The sequence below is a fragment of the Aspergillus caelatus genome (genome assembly GCF_009193585.1).
Source record: "Aspergillus caelatus strain CBS 763.97 unplaced genomic scaffold BDV27scaffold_2, whole genome shotgun sequence".
In the NCBI taxonomy this organism is placed as follows: domain Eukaryota; kingdom Fungi; phylum Ascomycota; class Eurotiomycetes; order Eurotiales; family Aspergillaceae; genus Aspergillus; species Aspergillus caelatus.
In genome coordinates this window covers 469,529-485,228 of record NW_022475265.1, presented here as the reverse complement: position 1 = coordinate 485,228, position 15,700 = coordinate 469,529, and the positions used below count along the sequence as shown (strand labels likewise).

The 15,700-nt window shown below is 47.9% G+C and overlaps 7 protein-coding genes across 7 annotated transcripts; 2 read left to right on the top strand and 5 right to left on the bottom strand.

Moving 5' to 3' along the window:
• Nucleotides 1-238: 238 nt before the first annotated feature.
• On the top strand, nucleotides 239-1,141 carry BDV27DRAFT_167608 (uncharacterized protein; the record flags this gene model as incomplete). The annotated part of the gene is made up of 2 exons (XM_032074540.1): nucleotides 239-509; nucleotides 588-1,141. The coding sequence occupies 2 exons, from the start codon at nucleotides 239-241 to the stop codon at nucleotides 1,139-1,141; spliced, it is 825 nt and encodes a 274-aa protein (XP_031933831.1).
• A 629-nt stretch (nucleotides 1,142-1,770) lies between these two features.
• Nucleotides 1,771-3,968, bottom strand: BDV27DRAFT_167606 (major facilitator superfamily domain-containing protein). Its single transcript, XM_032074539.1, has 6 exons — nucleotides 3,483-3,968; nucleotides 3,210-3,428; nucleotides 2,891-3,146; nucleotides 2,537-2,800; nucleotides 2,148-2,480; nucleotides 1,771-2,084 (listed from the first exon to the last, which is right to left on the bottom strand). The coding sequence occupies exons 1-6, from the start codon at nucleotides 3,620-3,622 to the stop codon at nucleotides 1,812-1,814; spliced, it is 1,485 nt and encodes a 494-aa protein (XP_031933830.1). The 5' UTR covers nucleotides 3,623-3,968; the 3' UTR covers nucleotides 1,771-1,811.
• BDV27DRAFT_152004 (Zn(II)2Cys6 transcription factor) lies at nucleotides 3,956-5,710 on the bottom strand (the record flags this gene model as incomplete). The annotated part of the gene is made up of 1 exon (XM_032071467.1): nucleotides 3,956-5,710. The coding sequence occupies one exon, from the start codon at nucleotides 5,708-5,710 to the stop codon at nucleotides 3,956-3,958; it is 1,755 nt and encodes a 584-aa protein (XP_031933829.1).
• A 573-nt stretch (nucleotides 5,711-6,283) lies between these two features.
• Nucleotides 6,284-7,607, top strand: BDV27DRAFT_152003 (M20 family metallopeptidase; the record flags this gene model as incomplete). Its single annotated transcript, XM_032071466.1, has 2 exons — nucleotides 6,284-7,197; nucleotides 7,256-7,607. 2 exons carry the CDS (start codon nucleotides 6,284-6,286, stop codon nucleotides 7,605-7,607), a joined length of 1,266 nt encoding a protein of 421 aa, XP_031933828.1.
• Nucleotides 7,608-9,616: 2,009 nt separating this feature from the next.
• BDV27DRAFT_119389 (uncharacterized protein) lies at nucleotides 9,617-11,071 on the bottom strand. The gene has a single exon (XM_032064857.1). The coding sequence runs from the start codon at nucleotides 10,707-10,709 to the stop codon at nucleotides 9,714-9,716; it is 996 nt and encodes a 331-aa protein (XP_031933827.1). The 5' UTR covers nucleotides 10,710-11,071; the 3' UTR covers nucleotides 9,617-9,713.
• Nucleotides 11,072-11,859: 788 nt separating this feature from the next.
• BDV27DRAFT_119387 (uncharacterized protein) lies at nucleotides 11,860-12,887 on the bottom strand. The gene is made up of 2 exons (XM_032064856.1): nucleotides 12,061-12,887; nucleotides 11,860-11,993 (listed from the first exon to the last, which is right to left on the bottom strand). Exon 1 carries the CDS (start codon nucleotides 12,760-12,762, stop codon nucleotides 12,310-12,312), a length of 453 nt encoding a protein of 150 aa, XP_031933826.1. The 5' UTR covers nucleotides 12,763-12,887; the 3' UTR covers nucleotides 11,860-11,993; nucleotides 12,061-12,309.
• Nucleotides 12,888-13,586: 699 nt separating this feature from the next.
• Nucleotides 13,587-15,533, bottom strand: BDV27DRAFT_119385 (uncharacterized protein). Its single transcript, XM_032064855.1, has 4 exons — nucleotides 14,811-15,533; nucleotides 14,689-14,752; nucleotides 14,368-14,636; nucleotides 13,587-14,315 (listed from the first exon to the last, which is right to left on the bottom strand). Exons 1-4 carry the CDS (start codon nucleotides 15,198-15,200, stop codon nucleotides 13,881-13,883), a joined length of 1,158 nt encoding a protein of 385 aa, XP_031933825.1. The 5' UTR covers nucleotides 15,201-15,533; the 3' UTR covers nucleotides 13,587-13,880.
• Between the last annotated feature and the right edge of the window lie 167 nt (nucleotides 15,534-15,700).

The following is a 15,700-nucleotide window of genomic DNA, read 5'->3' as shown; positions in this document are numbered from 1 at the left end:
GCGCTTGTTAGCTGCATGTCCAAGTCATCCTCTAATCATAAGTGAGAGGAATTGCCGAGCTGAATAAAAATGGAGGACAATCCCTTTGATTTCCCCACCTCCGTTCTTCCTTTTTTCTTATCCAATATGACATCCGTACAGTTGCCATCTGGGATGCCCTGACTTGGGCTTCGCGCACCGCAAGACGTTTTCTTCATAAAAGGGCCCAGTCAAAAGGAAAACACAAATCAGCTCAGCCATGTTCCGTCTTCTACCGTTATTAACATTGGTCACAACATCGGTAGCAGTGAAGTCCGATGCGACCTGCTATTTCGTCAACGGCAATATCGCCACGGCCGATGTCCCCTGCAACACGAGCGCAGAGATAACCACCTGTTGCAACAAGAATGACATATGTCTCTCGAACGGTCTCTGCTACCTCCAGAGCCAAGGGAATCACCCGGTCATGTCAAGGGGGAGCTGCACGGATCAAAATTGGGGTGGTGCCTGTAAAGGTGCAGAGCCATGTGGTACGTTCGAAGTCGACTCGTCTAACCTCTCTCAACCAGCATCTTACAATGGATATGCTAAAATGATGTGATCTGTAGCGCGCTGGAATCAGGGTACTGGCTACCGGGTTGTCAATGCAATCGATGACCAATATTGTTGTGGAAACGTTGTGAGCATCGACAACACCTCGATTGAATGTGCCGTCGATCGTGCCTTTACCGTGGCCATTGGAACCGTGATGCCTGGCGTCGCAGGGCTAGCCAACTACACCAAAAGTAGCACGAGCAGCAGTCCTTCTCCCTCAGGAAATAGTAGCAGAGACTCTTCAGGAGGTACCTCGACTGACAACAACGATCAGTCGACGCGACTCGCCATCGGGTTAGGTTTGGGTATTCCTCTGGGTCTGATCGCTGGTTCGGCATTAATCTGGGGCGCATGGGAGCGTAAACAGAGGACTGCTTCGAAGAGAGAGCTAGAGGCGCTGAAGGCGAGCCTTGCTGCTGCTGGCCCACCTAGTGGAATGGGGTACAATTATCAGCATGGTCATGGCTATGCTCCAGTCCCTGCCACGCCGCCCACAGAGCTGGGTCAATACTCCGTCCCCGTATCGGAGCTGGACTCAGCCGGGGCTAAGGACTCGACAAGGAGATAGGATATATGCATAGTAATTAATAATCAAGGAACGGATGATGTTATAAAGCGGTTAGAACCTAAATGTGGGTTAATTTCATGTTTGGCTGGTCAATAACTAGTCTAAAACGGAGCAATATCCTCTACTACCAGTCCTTGTCTAGTATCAAAGATGAATATGTAAGATAGAACACCATAAAACAATAATAGCCCAAAGGGGACGACTAGAAGGCCTATTACCGGCAATGTTGATGTCAAGAAAATGAATACGAACATGTTGCTGAGCGGATCACTGGTCGTCATATCATAGTGCATTGAGCATACTATACCGCACTACTTTCATTTATTAGTCCGATGGCTCCGGCTTTTCGAACTATCAGCCAAGTCAAAAAACGTCCGAGCACTCTGCCTCCTCCCACCAGCCATGAGCCCTATACATCGATGTCGAATGACCATGCACATCCTAGGACGGATGGATGATCCCTGCAGATATTTGACGGATTTATCGCGTTCTACTTGCCTTCAACGGTAAGCTCTCCAGCCCCGTAAAATGCCATCGTTGCCTCATTAATTGATGTTTGTTATATGTGGCTGACAAGTTAGCCCTTACGTAGGAATACCCTAGGGCTGGATAAAGAGGGGATCATTTTGGTCCTACGATGATTGTCTTCATCCTAAGCATAGAGCTTGCTTTAATAAACATAGCGAAACTGCAAGAGCTCCTTATCCGTCTTGTCAAGGATGGTAGCATCGAGATTTTCGAAAGAATCGCCACTATCCATATGCCCAAGGCGATCCCGACGATTATTCTCCCAGATAAGATAGTACCTCAGACAAAGGGACACTACAAGCGAGATGACAAAACATATCAGCATGGCAAGGAAGCCCGATGGATACGACGGTTCTTCATCGGGGAAAAATAGATGCGGTCCAATGATATTTCCGGCGCAGTACCCAATAAAGACCTGAGAGAAATCAGTATAGAACTTTTCACTTGAGAGACATGATCCAAAGGGCGGCGTTTGTACCATAGCGTTCACCGTGGTTTTTTTCGTGAACCCTCCAATGTTGCCTGTCGACATTGACAGCGTCAACGGAAAATTCACGGCGTAAGCGCCCGCCAGACAGTACCCGATAAATCGAGCCCAAACATTATCGGGGGATATTTGCCGAGCCATAGCAGCTCCAACGATCGAAAGGGCCGAGTTCCATACCATCCAATACGTTCGACTATTTTCAAACCAAGAACAACCGGCGGTGGAGAGATAGACGAGGACACCCTGGACCACGTATGTTATGATCTGAACAAGCAGGGTATTCAGCGTACTGAAGCCGAAACCTTCGATGATGATCGAGCCGAACTGGTAGGTCCTTTGTCAGCGCCATGATATCTTCGTTGCTTTCCTTGTCTTCTTACATTGGACACCCCACCATTGGGAATGGAGCAGCTGATTTGGATGAGGACAAAGGCCCAGCATTTCAAGTCAAGAAGTGCCTCGATGAATTGGTAAACCTTGAATTCATCATTCTTGATGCCAGTCATATTCTCCTGGACTCTCAAAACGGCCTTGTGTCGGTCATCCTCACCGAGAAACCTTGCGTTCATCGGGGTGTCTGGAAGCCAGCAGAAAAGAATGAAAGCCCAGACAATAGTGATAGCACCAAAAATGAGAAACACGGCCTACGGAAAGTCAGAACATAATGCAAGGACTGAAAGGGCCAATGTATAAGTGCCTGGGAGCGTATCAAGGAACACATCAACCATTCTTACCTTCCATGGAGCGATCGATTGCACATGACCAATTCCGTACGCAACCAGCCCGCCAAAGATCCCAGCGATAGTAATTCCCTGGAACCAGATGCCATGGCGAAAGGGTTGTTCGGATCTTTTGTACCACATGGAAACGACAATGCTGAGACCGGGGGCAATGGCGGCTTCAGTTACACCGAGGAAAAAACGAACCGCGATGAGACCTTGGCTGTTGAACACCGTTGCCGTCAGCATCAACACGGCACCCCAAACAATACTGGGATTGAAGTCAGCATCTATCCACGAAAGTATAACGGCATCAAGCCAGCAGAACACGCACATCGATGTAGAAATCATTTTGCCAACGGAAAACCGAACCAGCAAGACCGCTGCAAGATAAGACGCAGCTAAGTAGCCGAAATAGTAAATACTGCTGGCCCACGAGTAATCCTCTCCTTGAAGGTGCAGATCATCGGTCAGACCCAAAATGGATGTGAAGCTCATGGCCGATTTGTCGAGAAACTGGAACATGTATGAAACCGCCATCATTGGGAGAAGGCTGGATTTTTTATGAGCGAAGTCGCAATCCCGTGGCATATAAGACATAACTTACTAGAGGTCAATCCGGCGCAGAATCCTCTTGTCCTCCTCCAGAGTAAGCGACTGCACATTGAGATCTCCTAGGTCAACATCCTTGAGAGTTTCCTGCGGACATGATACCTTCGGTTCAATTGATTGGTTGTTGTCGGCCATTGTGCGGGCAAGATTCGACTTGGTGAAATGCAAGCGTTGAACAGGGGTCAAGCTAGATTGGAGACATTATATATATATACAGAACGACTGGAGTGCCGCTTCAAGGCCCTTCGTAACCTTTTCCCCGCAATTGAAGTATAGTACTGGATATGGAATGGCCATAGCGCCACGAGCCAAAGATCTTGGCCAACATGTAAGGGTCATAGGAGAGAGAGAGAGAGAGAGAGAGTGTGTGTGTGTGTGTGTGGTTCTATGGAATAAGCGACAGTCGGCTATTCAGTCAAAGCGGTGGTGGTTTAAAGTTTAGACTCCCGTATTTTTTTTTAATGAATACTAGAGAACAAACAAGCCAAAATCACGAGATTGGAAGATACCCCGCACATCCACACGTTCCCCCAACTTGCTTTGCAGATCAACAACATAAACCAAGAACTGATATGCTCGTTGGAAATTCAGGCCAAATTGACGGATGGCACGGAATCGGCCGAGGACCCACTCCCGGTGGAGGTGGTCATTCGTCTCCAGTGCCACCATGAACAATGGCCACGCAAGGCGCACCATAGCCTTCTCGCCGTCGTATTTGTGTGCCTGGAATGCTAGGTTCATGATATGGCGTAACGAGTCGACTTGTTGCGGGGTCACAGATTGACTGAGACCCGATCGGACGCGGAGAAAATAGAGAACCACGGCGTAAAACAGCGGCACAACCCGGCGGAGATTGGCAACGAGCCGATGCGAGTTGTCCGTGGAGACAGAAAGCCCCGCGGCGACGTCAATCAAATCGCAAAACTTATTGCGGGTGTTTTCGATGCAAAGCTCAACGTCAGAGGCCCACCGGGTCGCCGCATCGGTCTTACTGTCGTGAAGTTTAGCCAGCTGGGCTACCATAAATCGCAGTTGAACACATGCACCCTCTAAGAAGAACACGTTTCGATTTTCAACGTCATCCAGTAATTCGGTTTGGGGGTACTCATCGCCCCACACGATCCGGTAGAGTGGGCTGGAGTAATGGTGCAACTGCTCGAATTTCTCCAAAGGCTGAATGTAGTGCCCAGCCTGCCTCTCAACGGCCGTCGTGCTCATGAGCTGGTATAGGGTGGCATGTAGTTGACTGTCCAATCCATAGGAGGCCGCCGAAGTGTCAAAGTTAACCATCCACATTAATAGTCGGGCAGCATAAAGTGACAGGTGATCGTTTGATGCCAGCCCATGGGCATGGGAGGAGAGAGCCCATGGTTGATGTGCTCGAGCAACTGGGGGTAAAAGGCTAATCTTGTCGCTGTATTGTTGCTTGAGGATCTGCGCGGCACCGTTGAGGTGGTGAACAAGTCCAACACATTTGTCATCACCGTATCTTTGCTCGTAAAACAGCATGAGGTACAATGCTGTGTAGATCGAGTCGAAATTGAACCGGCTAGAACTTTCATTTCCGATGACGTCGGCCATCAATTTAAGGGCTTGGGAGTAGTGCCCCAAAGCAGAACCGGCTCCTAGCCCTACTTCATGCCCGCTCTGTAGATTCCTCTGAAACTCCATCTCTCGCCCTCCCACCGCCAGCACCATGTGCATCACGACCGGATTGACCTCGGCGACTTTGAACATGATGGAATAGAGGGAATAGTCCGGATTCTTGGTGTGATGTAGCTTGGCAAAAGTCGTCCGGAAATAGCGGATGGCCTCATGGTCGCTCGCAGTGAGTGTCACCGAGGAAGTGCTGGTCGCTGGCACCGGCATGCGAACGGTCGAGATGGATCTTGCTTCATCTTGCCTCAACAGTGACTGGAACCAATCACTTGTGGGCGACGTTTGGGGCGCGGTGTCGGTACCGGCTGTGTCTGCAGCAGGGCGCCGGCGCTGTGACTGGACGATCTGCCGTCCGATCTTAAATGCCTTTCGCCTTGGCGTATAATCGCAGAGAAGCTTCAGCCGGAGACATCGCCGGCATTGTGGCCTTCCCTCGTCGCACTTGACCTTTTTGGTCCGGCAGGTCCAGCATCCACTGCGTGACCGTGGCGCACGCCGCCCCTCAGATGAGCGGGGAGAAGGCGGCGACGACCGCTGTGGGTGAGGGTCTGACGGCGAGTCCATGGTGTCATAGGTACCAAGGGCTAGTGGAAGAGTGGATGCACGGGTCAATCTCGACTGTTGCTTGGATACTGGCAGCGAGCAGGGGGGAAGGAGGAATTTGCGTTGAAGTGCGTGGCTGAAACGGCAGCTCCTACAATAATGATGACCCTGCCAAGCCGGTGAACGGGCCTCTACACAAGCCATACGCTATTAAGAAACAATTTGCTGTGTCCCAAAAACAAGCTAGTTAAACTTTGCCTTTTACCCCGGCTTTACGCTCCAATCAGCGATGACGGATATCTGGATAGCCGACAGTCGCATGTCCGAGCTTCTGCGGCCACTAAGATAGACTCATAGAGGTAGCCGGCGGTCGGCTAAAAGGGCCCACCATGTACTTCTTCCTGGAAGCCCGCCTCCACCAGCACATCTGATAGATGGGGTTGACTGAACCCACGAGACGAGGCATGCTGTGGTCATTCCGGCACTGAAACAGGCCTTTAAAAAGGCCAGCCGTCTTCACTCGTTCATCCCATTCTTGCCCTACCTCGCAGCCTGTCCTCACACACAGGACATTAACCTTCACTCACGCCCAATATGACTGAGGTCCAACGCAGCGCCGAGGCCACTGGTATGCTAACTGATCAAGTTATCAGTGCAGCACGTGCCATAATCGGCATTCAGCTTGACGACTTGAGCCCATCTCTGCGCACGGACGTTAACACAGTCATCCACGACAATCCAGAACTTGGATATACGGAGTTTATCGCTCACGATACACTCTCCTCCTATCTCGAGCAGCGCGGATTCAAAGTCACGAGAAATGCATATAGTATCGACACTAGCTTCGAAGCCGAGGTTGGTAGTGGGGGCCGTCTGGTCGTATTTTGTGCCGAGTATGATGCCCTTCCTGGTATAGGGCACGCCTGCGGTCACAACCTAGTCGCTACGTCGTCTCTGGCCGCCTTTCTGGGAGCTGCTCGCGCATTGGTAGACCTCAAGATCGCAGGGCGTGTGCGCATTCTTGGTACGCCGGCGGAAGAAGGGGGCGGAGGTAAGGTGAAGCTCATCGAAGCCGGCGCCTTCAGCCCCCCAGAGGATATTGCGGGAGCCTTCATGATACACCCAATGTCCAAGGAGTCGCTCAATCTAGGAGACTTCTCCGGACTCGCTGGATGGAGACTGATTGCGAGCCAAAAGCTCCGTGTCGAGTTCAAAGGCAAAACGGCGCATGCGGCCGGTGATCCATGGAATGGTCGTAATGCGCTAGACGCAGCCGTTGCAGCCTACAATAATGTGGCATTGCTACGTCAGCAAATTGAACCGGACGCACGGATCCACGGCGTCTTTGAGGACGGTGGCGCTGCACCGAACGTCATCCCTGAGTACACGCGAATGAATTGGTGCATCCGAAGTTCGACAACGAAGCGATCCAACGAACTATTAGATCGTGTCAAGAAATGCTTCGAGGCTGGCGCCGCGGCGGCTGGCTGCTCTATCAACTACATCCCGTGAGTGATAGTCGTACAGTTCTAAGCTTCCAAGGCCATGCATGACTAATTATCCTAGGTCTCCCACATATATGGACCTCCGTGTAAATAATACACTCAGTGAAACGTATGTCAAAGAAATGGCCGCGCTGGGCGAGAATATCATGCCTAGAGAGGCTCAGGCGAAAGCATTCGGCTCTACGGATATGGGCAATGTATCTTATGTGGTCCCCAGCTTCCACGGCGCTTTTGCCATCCCGGTAGCTTCGGGCGTCGCTTGCCATAACCCAGATTTCGCGACAGCGGCTGCAACAGAGGAAGCTCATACCATTGCAATCAAATCTGCCAAGGGTTTAGCAATGCTAGCTGTTCGAGTCCTTGTGGAAGATAACATTGCTCTAGCCGCGAGGAGGGACTTTGGAAACTGTTGATTATGTATATACTTTGCTCACTCAGCGTTTAGAAAGTACCACGATAGAGGCTCCTGCAGGGATGTCAGCCTTGGGCAAGACGCCTGGAATGGAGATGTGTGACTATCGCTGGCCCCTGTAGATACCAAGGTCTGTCAATACCTGATAGCCCACCCAGTGGGAAGAGGGCATATTCACAGTCAAGGCTGCCAAAAGGCCATCTCCAATGGGTGTAATCGTGGTAGCAAGCACTATAATGGGAGCATCTAGAATGCAAAATTCAACATCAGCGATAATTATCCAATTTCGGGATGTGGCGTACAATATCCCATTCTGGTGACGAGGACTCTGATTTATTAGGCCATTATGGCTAGAGTTGGCATCGGGTCGGGGTCGCGTCCCAAATCTAGGACTCGCCCAGGACCCAAAACCTGCTTGCGTATGCTTTATACATTTTGCTCTATGACTACTTTAAACAGCAACAAACGGTGTTTATCCGGATGTGGCCATATTGGGGATAGTCCATCACGTGATTAGGATTTGTGCTTCATGGTGACCACTGTACTATCAGGTTGGGATCCAGGTCCGACGGACAGGAGCGCAAATACCGTCAGGCCGTGGCTTGTTGCCAGCAGACAGGGGCATATGTACTGTCACGTCCGGGCCCCAAGAGGGACATTACCGCATGATGTATGGATGCGCCATAAGTATATTGAGGCTTGTATTAGATCATCCTACTTTGGAAGAATCTGGCTCTCTGTTCGCCATCATGGCGGGTGGCACCAAATAACAAGCATTATGACGTGTGCTTACCACTCCCCTCCAATTGAGCAGCTTGTGATTCACTGTTGTGAGAAATTTACAACTTCAGCCGTTCTTTCAACCAGCTACGCACCGCTATCCTGATAAAGGAAAGAAGTAATTGGGGAGACTTGTATAGCACCTTATGCTAAGTGGGCCAGAGAGTTGATCGTGGTTGATAACAGTCACTGAAGGTCAATTATCGGTTAGTTAAATTCAGCTAGACCAAGAAAAGGAGGCAGCTTTTTTGACGCTTGCTTAATGCTCAACGTAAGTGGTCCAATAGGTTAATTACCGTTGAACATTCAGATTATTTCTTAAATTTGGGTCCGTCGATGTCAGATACCGTCTGACAAAGATCACCGAGAAACTTGAGCGGCGACAAATGCCAGAAATATCCAATGACAGGGATGATATTGCTCGCAGTGTATTTTAATATTTGCGATAGCCTAGGCCGGCTGCAACTTTACCGCTGTACCGACCGTTCGAGGCCTTGAAATTTACCTCTACTACAATATGGAGCTTGGCCTGTAGCCACACCTGACGCAAGCCCAATGTAGCTTATCATACGACGTGTTGCACAATAAGGTAGACTAGTTCTAATGATGTCAGGTCCAGTATGCAATACGCTGTAGACCTCATAGAATTGCTGGTTTGACTACCTCACGAGACCTTTTGCCAGTTTACCCTGGCTGCACAGGTGGTCGTCGACCACTCTGCGAAGAGAAATAAATTCTAAGAATGAGGTCCGTATAAACCCCCGTCATTAAACGAAAGTTTGGCTTTCAACATCCGAGAAACATGAACCCGTTTTACAGATTGTAATTAGCCAGTTATGGACATACTGCGATAAAGTCTGACTTATTCACATACCATCCAAAATCAAACTTCTGTGATACTCCACTGGGACTCAGAAGCCAGGATGCAGTTCTGGCTCTGCAGGCTACTTCTACAGCACCTCACCATCTTTCAGTCGTGTTGGAACCTGAATGGCCATTCCCATATTTTCACGTGCATGTGTGATTTAGGGCGCAGATATGATGCTTTCCACGAAATGGTGAGACAGACGTACGAGATCATATGGCATCGTGAGTCAGATGCCAGTCAAGTCATATTTTTGCTTTTGATCTGTCCCACTGAGCAACCTTTTGTACGGGATATTTGTTATCCTGCCTCAGGAAGCAGTGACTTTCTTAACAGGAATTACACCCAGCAGTGCCTTGAGATATGGAAACAGGAGCATTGCGATATACCATTGCGTATTAACAGTACCTGAATTAACGCGTCCAGTCTGAGAATATTATAAAAAGGCCCGCGAAGAAGAATTTAAAAGCGGCTGGCCTGTGGTCTCATGGCAGCATCATGGAGAATGGAAATTGACTTATCCGAAAGCGAAAAGAACGCCTCCATTGCTGCTTTCTTTGCACCCTCTGCGATAGACTTATTAATTGTAGGTGCGTTTTGCTTAATCTGCTCCGCTAGCTCACGCGGTATCTTCTTGGCTAAAGTGTCTGGTAATGTTTGATATTGGTAGGTGACGAAAGCCGCAATGATTGGAAGCACAAACCAGCCGGCCAAAGAGGCTGCCGCATGGCCGAAAATGAGAGTAAGGAGAACTGTGACGCCTATTTTTTTCCCTGCCAATACCAGTATGTGCTGCACAGCTGCGCTATGAACAGCAACAATAATCGAATGGGTGATGGCGACCTTGACTGCGGGAAGCGCCATTGCGGAGAGCACCATGTGTCCAACGACACTGCCAACGGTGGTATTTACCACGGCATGGTTGAGTGACTGAGCCATGACGTCGTGCATCCTGTCAGCAAGGATAACCTGCGTATGTGCAGAGATTGCATCCCTCGACTCCCTTATAGCTAATTTCCGCGTGGCCTGCAATTCGTTGTATATGGCTTTTCGGACCTTCTCATTCATATCAACCTGCTTTACTAACTCTCCCGATAGTATAGCAATTGTCTCCTCGGAAGTATAATATTCTTGAGACGCGTCAAGAACAGCGTTCTTTATCACAGTGTCAATACCTGTTTCTAGTTCCCGGTTACTGCCAACACTCCTTTCTCGTAGATATTTGTAGAACAACGCTGCCCAATCGGTATTGAAAGGCGGCCGTTCAGAATAAACTCTCCTTCGCTCCTCAACAGATGTATCCCAAACTGTGACCTCCAGAAGGTCCGCAGTTTCTGAATTGCGGAGTGCAGTGGCAGTACTTGACTGCACGAGCGCGGCATACTCTGGGGCGCGATCATCCAGTGACTGGACCAACGCCTCATCCTTGATAAGTTTCGCTATACGATCGGAAGCCATAGAGGCCTAAACACGCGTATCTCGAAGACTTGACAATGGCCGGTATATGCTTGAACTTAGCCTTTTTCCAGCTTCTGGTTGACATTTATAACAGCTCTGTGCCTGTACTGTGGATGGATCAACTACGATGCCACTGGTAACACCTAGATCCAGGATAGACCAGGTTTACTTATAGGTATGAACCGGTAAGTAACCCTGGTCAATCCAGGCCGTCGAAACAAAGCAGCTTCTTTCCATCATAGTCGGTATGCTACTGGAGTCCTGTACAGTTCGATCATGCCACTCGTTCCAGACTTAAGCCAGGGTTTAACTACGCTACAGCCCTTGTCCCTTGAGCACAGTGCCACAGTCAGAGCGCCGTATTTTAAAAATGGCCTTGGCTATCCGCGGTAAGGTTGTTCTAGTCGCGCCAGACAGTCGTGCGTTCATAGCCTACGGGACCAATAGAGCGCCCACCGAGCATATGAGCTGTTTCATAAAGGATGATCAAACATTGGATGTATCACAGATCCGCGTAGAGGACGCCGAAATCTGCCTTAACCCTTTATCTAGCCTAATGAAGCGCTTCTTGAAAACATTGGGCTCAGGATTACAGTCTATCAACATGTCACCCATTATCTAGACGTTTATGCTTTGGCAGATACCGATTTACTCATGTCCACAGCTCCTCTGTGGAAGTGGCGTGACACACATCGGGTGTTCTTTTACCGAATTGCTTCTCACATTATGTTGCTGCAAAACTTCCCTGCTTCGTGCAGTGATTGCCATCAACCACCAGCTTACTTCAGCTCCTCATGGACTATTTGGACTAATAGCAGATTACCTAGTAAATGTAAGTCCAACACCCTCTACCGTGTTAACCGCCAGCTCCACATGTCCAGCTTCTACTAGAATTATATTTTTGTTGAATGCCTTTTAAAAGCTTCCGAAACCACCACCGATAATGGATTTATGTATACTGTCGACAGGCAGAATATGGACAGGCTCTGACCTGGTTCTGGCCTGGTTTCAGTGAAATCGAGAGGGATAATATCCAGGACACGGGGGCCTTTTCCACCGACTATGTCCTTAGCATGAACTATGTGATTGGCACGGGCAAGTCTAGTCAATTATAGGAAATGAGTCCTTTATGATCACCAATGATATATATGCTGTTCATGGTTCATACGGAAAAGGTGGCCATAGGTAATACACGCAGGTGACAGTGAAAGTTTGTTTTGGCCTGTTTTCACATCCAGCGCGCCATACTCCAAGTGCAACTTGAGGTATACACAATTCAGTACGGTAAGCATCTCACCAGAATGTATTTTATCAAGGAAACTAGTGCGAGGGTCACTAATAATCATCGTAGCTGTGTCTGGTGCCAAATACCATGAAGCTTAAGGGTTTTGATGCTCCCTGAGTAGAGTTGCAATGCCAAAGTTGGTACTGTCAAGAATCAGGTCGGGGCCTGCGAGTTCTTCTGATAAAGGGCTGGAGGATAGGAAAGGTTGGGCTTCAGCAATATAGAGTTGGCTAAGTTTGCCAGAGTCACAAGATGCTGATTTCCCAAAGGTCACTTTCCTGGATTTTGTCAAGGTCCCGTGTAATGCTGCCAATTTCATTCAGCATCAAGGCTGCAGACTAGTGGTTCATTGCATATTATCTGAGGTGGTTGATGCTTATCTGAACGGAAGACAATCCAGCACATAACCACCCAAATAAGAGCAAGAGAGGTAGACACATGTAGTTGGGATAATCCGTGCTGAATTTCACTGCTTAATAAACCAGCCAGTAGAGCCGCCAATAGACCAACTGTGAACAATATGCCTATCCAGCGTGTCTGGATATGACACTTGTACCATAACAGCAAGTTGAATACGGATGTTGTGAGCCATACGAAAAGTCGTCTTGATAGGATAATGGCGATAAGGCTCAGAGTAACAAATGAAGGCAAAACAATCACAGCTGCAATACTAGCAGGAATAAGGGCCCGGGGAAAAATGAAACACAGAACAAATACAGAGGTAGTTATCCAAGCTGAGGCTCGCGAACCACTAGCAGCAAACGCCATTGCTCATCCAAATATTTCAGCAGATGTGTTTCCAGCAGGGTTGCAAGTATTCATGGGAAAAGGTTATGTCAGGTGTGTTGCCCAGAGCCACAAATACTCAGTGGCGGGTGATAGGGTGCTCCACTATATACTGAAGACACTGGTGTTAATAACTCGAGCGGCCGAAATCGCCCGAGCAATTGCAATCGGCTAAAAACGTGGTAATGGTAAGCTCACTGGGAAAAAGAAATGAAATACAGTCTTTCCAGTGGCAACGATATTCTAGTACCGCTGTTTCGGACCCAATCTACATATGTGATATATATCAGTTGTGAAAAACAGCCTTTAAGATTAAGCTTGACCTATCAGGTGAGCATTCCCTTGTCCTCTTAGACCATTGTTCTTGCTGTGGTGTGACGGAGTCTAGATTCCCTTTACAAGTGTTGGTAGACCAATCCGCTGGATTAGTCTTAACTGATTCGCACCAGTACAACGTTGAGGATGTCCATTTTCATGGCGTAAGCTGTGACGTTATGGACTCCTGTCTGTGAATTCACATTTTGCTTAACCGTATTATGGCTCATGCACCTGAGAATTTCGCGCATGTTATGATGCAAGTCGAATATGGTTCATGGCTTATTAACCACAACTGGTTGTGTGGAAGGGATGTCTCGTTTTCCAAGCATAACTCCATGAATAGGCATCCTATAATAATAGAATTAGTCTGACTACAGCTTGTCGAAACAAATCACTTAGACATTTTTTTTCTTCACCATTAATGTGTATGCATATAGCCTATTTACTGTACTCATACTCAATATAAAATTCTTCTTTCTGAGCTGAGGCTGCACTGTAATGATGTTTCTATGTTACTAAGCATGACCCAGAATAACAGATCTCCACTGCCATAATATCTGGATTTGTATTTTATATCATGCTCAGCGCCCTATGGTGCTATATAAGGAATATGATATACGTAGATATGTTATACCAAAATATCGTCGGATATAGACTTTGTGTACATTGCACTCCAATAATGACCTGATACTGACGCTGAGAGACGAGGTATAATGGAAGAAGGACTGAGGACAACTTGGTCAATGAAATTTCATGCACGAGCATCCTGCCCATTGGTTCCGTTACCGGCGAAGGATGAGGGGTAGGCCGGACGCCATTATGAAAGGTTCTGCAGAAGGGCTTAACTGCACTACCTTGAGGGCTTCTGGCTGAATGAAAACACTGAGTCCCTCCACATCTGTGACGTGAACTGGAGGCAGCCTAGAAATATGCAGCTGTCGCAATACAAGGTTTGTCAGCATGAAGTATAGCCTAGCTTCCAAGTGACTAATCCAGCCATATATCAGGGAATTCGCCCATTCTGGGATGCCTATCAGGTGCTGATTAATTTCCAAGTTGTCTAAACTTATGTTCATTGATAGGCACCCGTTACTGTGAGCAACATGGAGACTGATGTCGGCTATGCCACAAAAACGGAACCCCAGGATCAAATTTGGGATTGGCCAGGGCATATGCAGTGTGAGCTTTACTATAGCATCTGCAGAAAGGACGGTTATCTAGAAGTATCAGTATGCTAAGTGGTTTACTGCAGGGTTGCCATGAACTCACAACAGTCTCCGGCTCATCACCCTTGATTTTAATATTCGAGAGAGGTTCAATGCTGATACGACTTTCAGCACTGAGTATGCCCAGCAGACTAAAGCTGTCCTGGTCCAGTTCAACGTGTTCAGAAACCAAGTTTTGTGCAACAGTGAGAAGGGCTGTGTCTACCCCAATAAATATACCAGTTGGCCAGTTGTTGAACGAGGTTGGAATGCTCCTAGATATTCTGCTCAGTGCAGAATATATGAGAAGATGGTGTTTTCGGATGACAACATCTGGAGAAATGTCAGGAACGCATATACAGATTAGATGAAACGAAGCGCTCACGGAACATGGGAAGCTCAGGCCCCCAGGGGGACAAGAGAGCCGGGATGTTAATCGATTGTACTTTCTATTGTTCATCTGGCATTGATTTAGTGTTCTTGGGTCCCACAAAGCACTATGCATACCTTATTCATTTCTGTAATCGCGAAGGGCAGTACAAGGCCATTCATTATATCATCCAAATCATGATCCTGGCTGCCCAGGGATATGAAATTACCATCATAAATGATCAGTGTTGGGCTTGGCACCTCTGTTTGGTTTATAATAGATCCAGTAAAATCCACTCCACACTGTAGACGTATGGGGTGACAAGACCTACTAGGTTGCGGGTCACGAGAGAGTAAAATAGTGCATCTCGGAATTCGCAAGGTGAATCCACACTCGCAGATTCGGGCGATATAGCTTTGGAAAGCAGCCTCGGTTTTGGTCCCAGGGGGACTGTTAATATTGGAATTACCAAAAAGGTAGTCCCTTAAATATCTTTGGAACTGTACCGAGACTGCCCTATGCTGCATCCATTAATACTAATATTATAGGTTGGGCATAGGCGCGGCAGACCGCAAAGAATTCGACAGTAGGTGCATCATCAATACTTATGGATAATGTTGTCTTAATGAGTTCAAAGGATTGGGTGAACGTTTTAGAGGTCAGTGGGTTTTTAAATAACTGACTAATAAAGCTATTTAGGTGCCTATCACTGCACCCCATTACTGCATTTTGGTTCTCCATCACTAATAAATAAGTTATTGATATTATAGAGGAAGATGAAAATTCAATAATTTTGCTACGTTTGTGCGTTTTTGGTGAAAGGATTGTGAGAAGGTCTCAAGACCAAGAATGGAGCCGGGGGCCGAGCAGACAAATTGCTATGTACAACGTAAAAGGAAAATAGGTTATTTGACTAGCTCTACTTATATTAGTGAGGTATTCAAGTGGTTTGTTTAGCATATTTCGAGTATAGTGGCATGCCTACTGGCACTTTATTGAGCTAGGCCTTTGGAGAAGCCATCATCCA

Bases quoted from the DNA above. Each gene is read 5' to 3' on its own strand.
- BDV27DRAFT_167606 (XM_032074539.1), bottom strand. From the start codon at position 3,622: ATGGCCGACAACAACCAATCAATTGAACCGAAGGTATCATGTCCGCAG. The intron at 3,147-3,209 runs GTGCGTGTTCTG...CTTCAATCCCAG, and splicing joins AAAATGATTTCTACATCGAT to TATTGTTTGGGGTGCCGTGT. The intron at 2,481-2,536 runs GTAAGAAGACAA...AGGACCTACCAG, and splicing joins CCAATGGTGGGGTGTCCAAT to TTCGGCTCGATCATCATCGA.
- BDV27DRAFT_119389 (XM_032064857.1), bottom strand. From the start codon at position 10,709: ATGGCTTCCGATCGTATAGCGAAACTTATCAAGGATGAGGCGTTGGTC.
- BDV27DRAFT_119387 (XM_032064856.1), bottom strand. From the start codon at position 12,762: ATGGCGTTTGCTGCTAGTGGTTCGCGAGCCTCAGCTTGGATAACTACC.
- BDV27DRAFT_119385 (XM_032064855.1), bottom strand. From the start codon at position 15,200: ATGCAGCATAGGGCAGTCTCGGTACAGTTCCAAAGATATTTAAGGGAC. The intron at 14,753-14,810 runs GTATGCATAGTG...GATGAACAATAG, and splicing joins CGATTACAGAAATGAATAAG to AAAGTACAATCGATTAACAT. The intron at 14,637-14,688 runs GTGAGCGCTTCG...ACATTTCTCCAG, and splicing joins GCCTGAGCTTCCCATGTTCC to ATGTTGTCATCCGAAAACAC.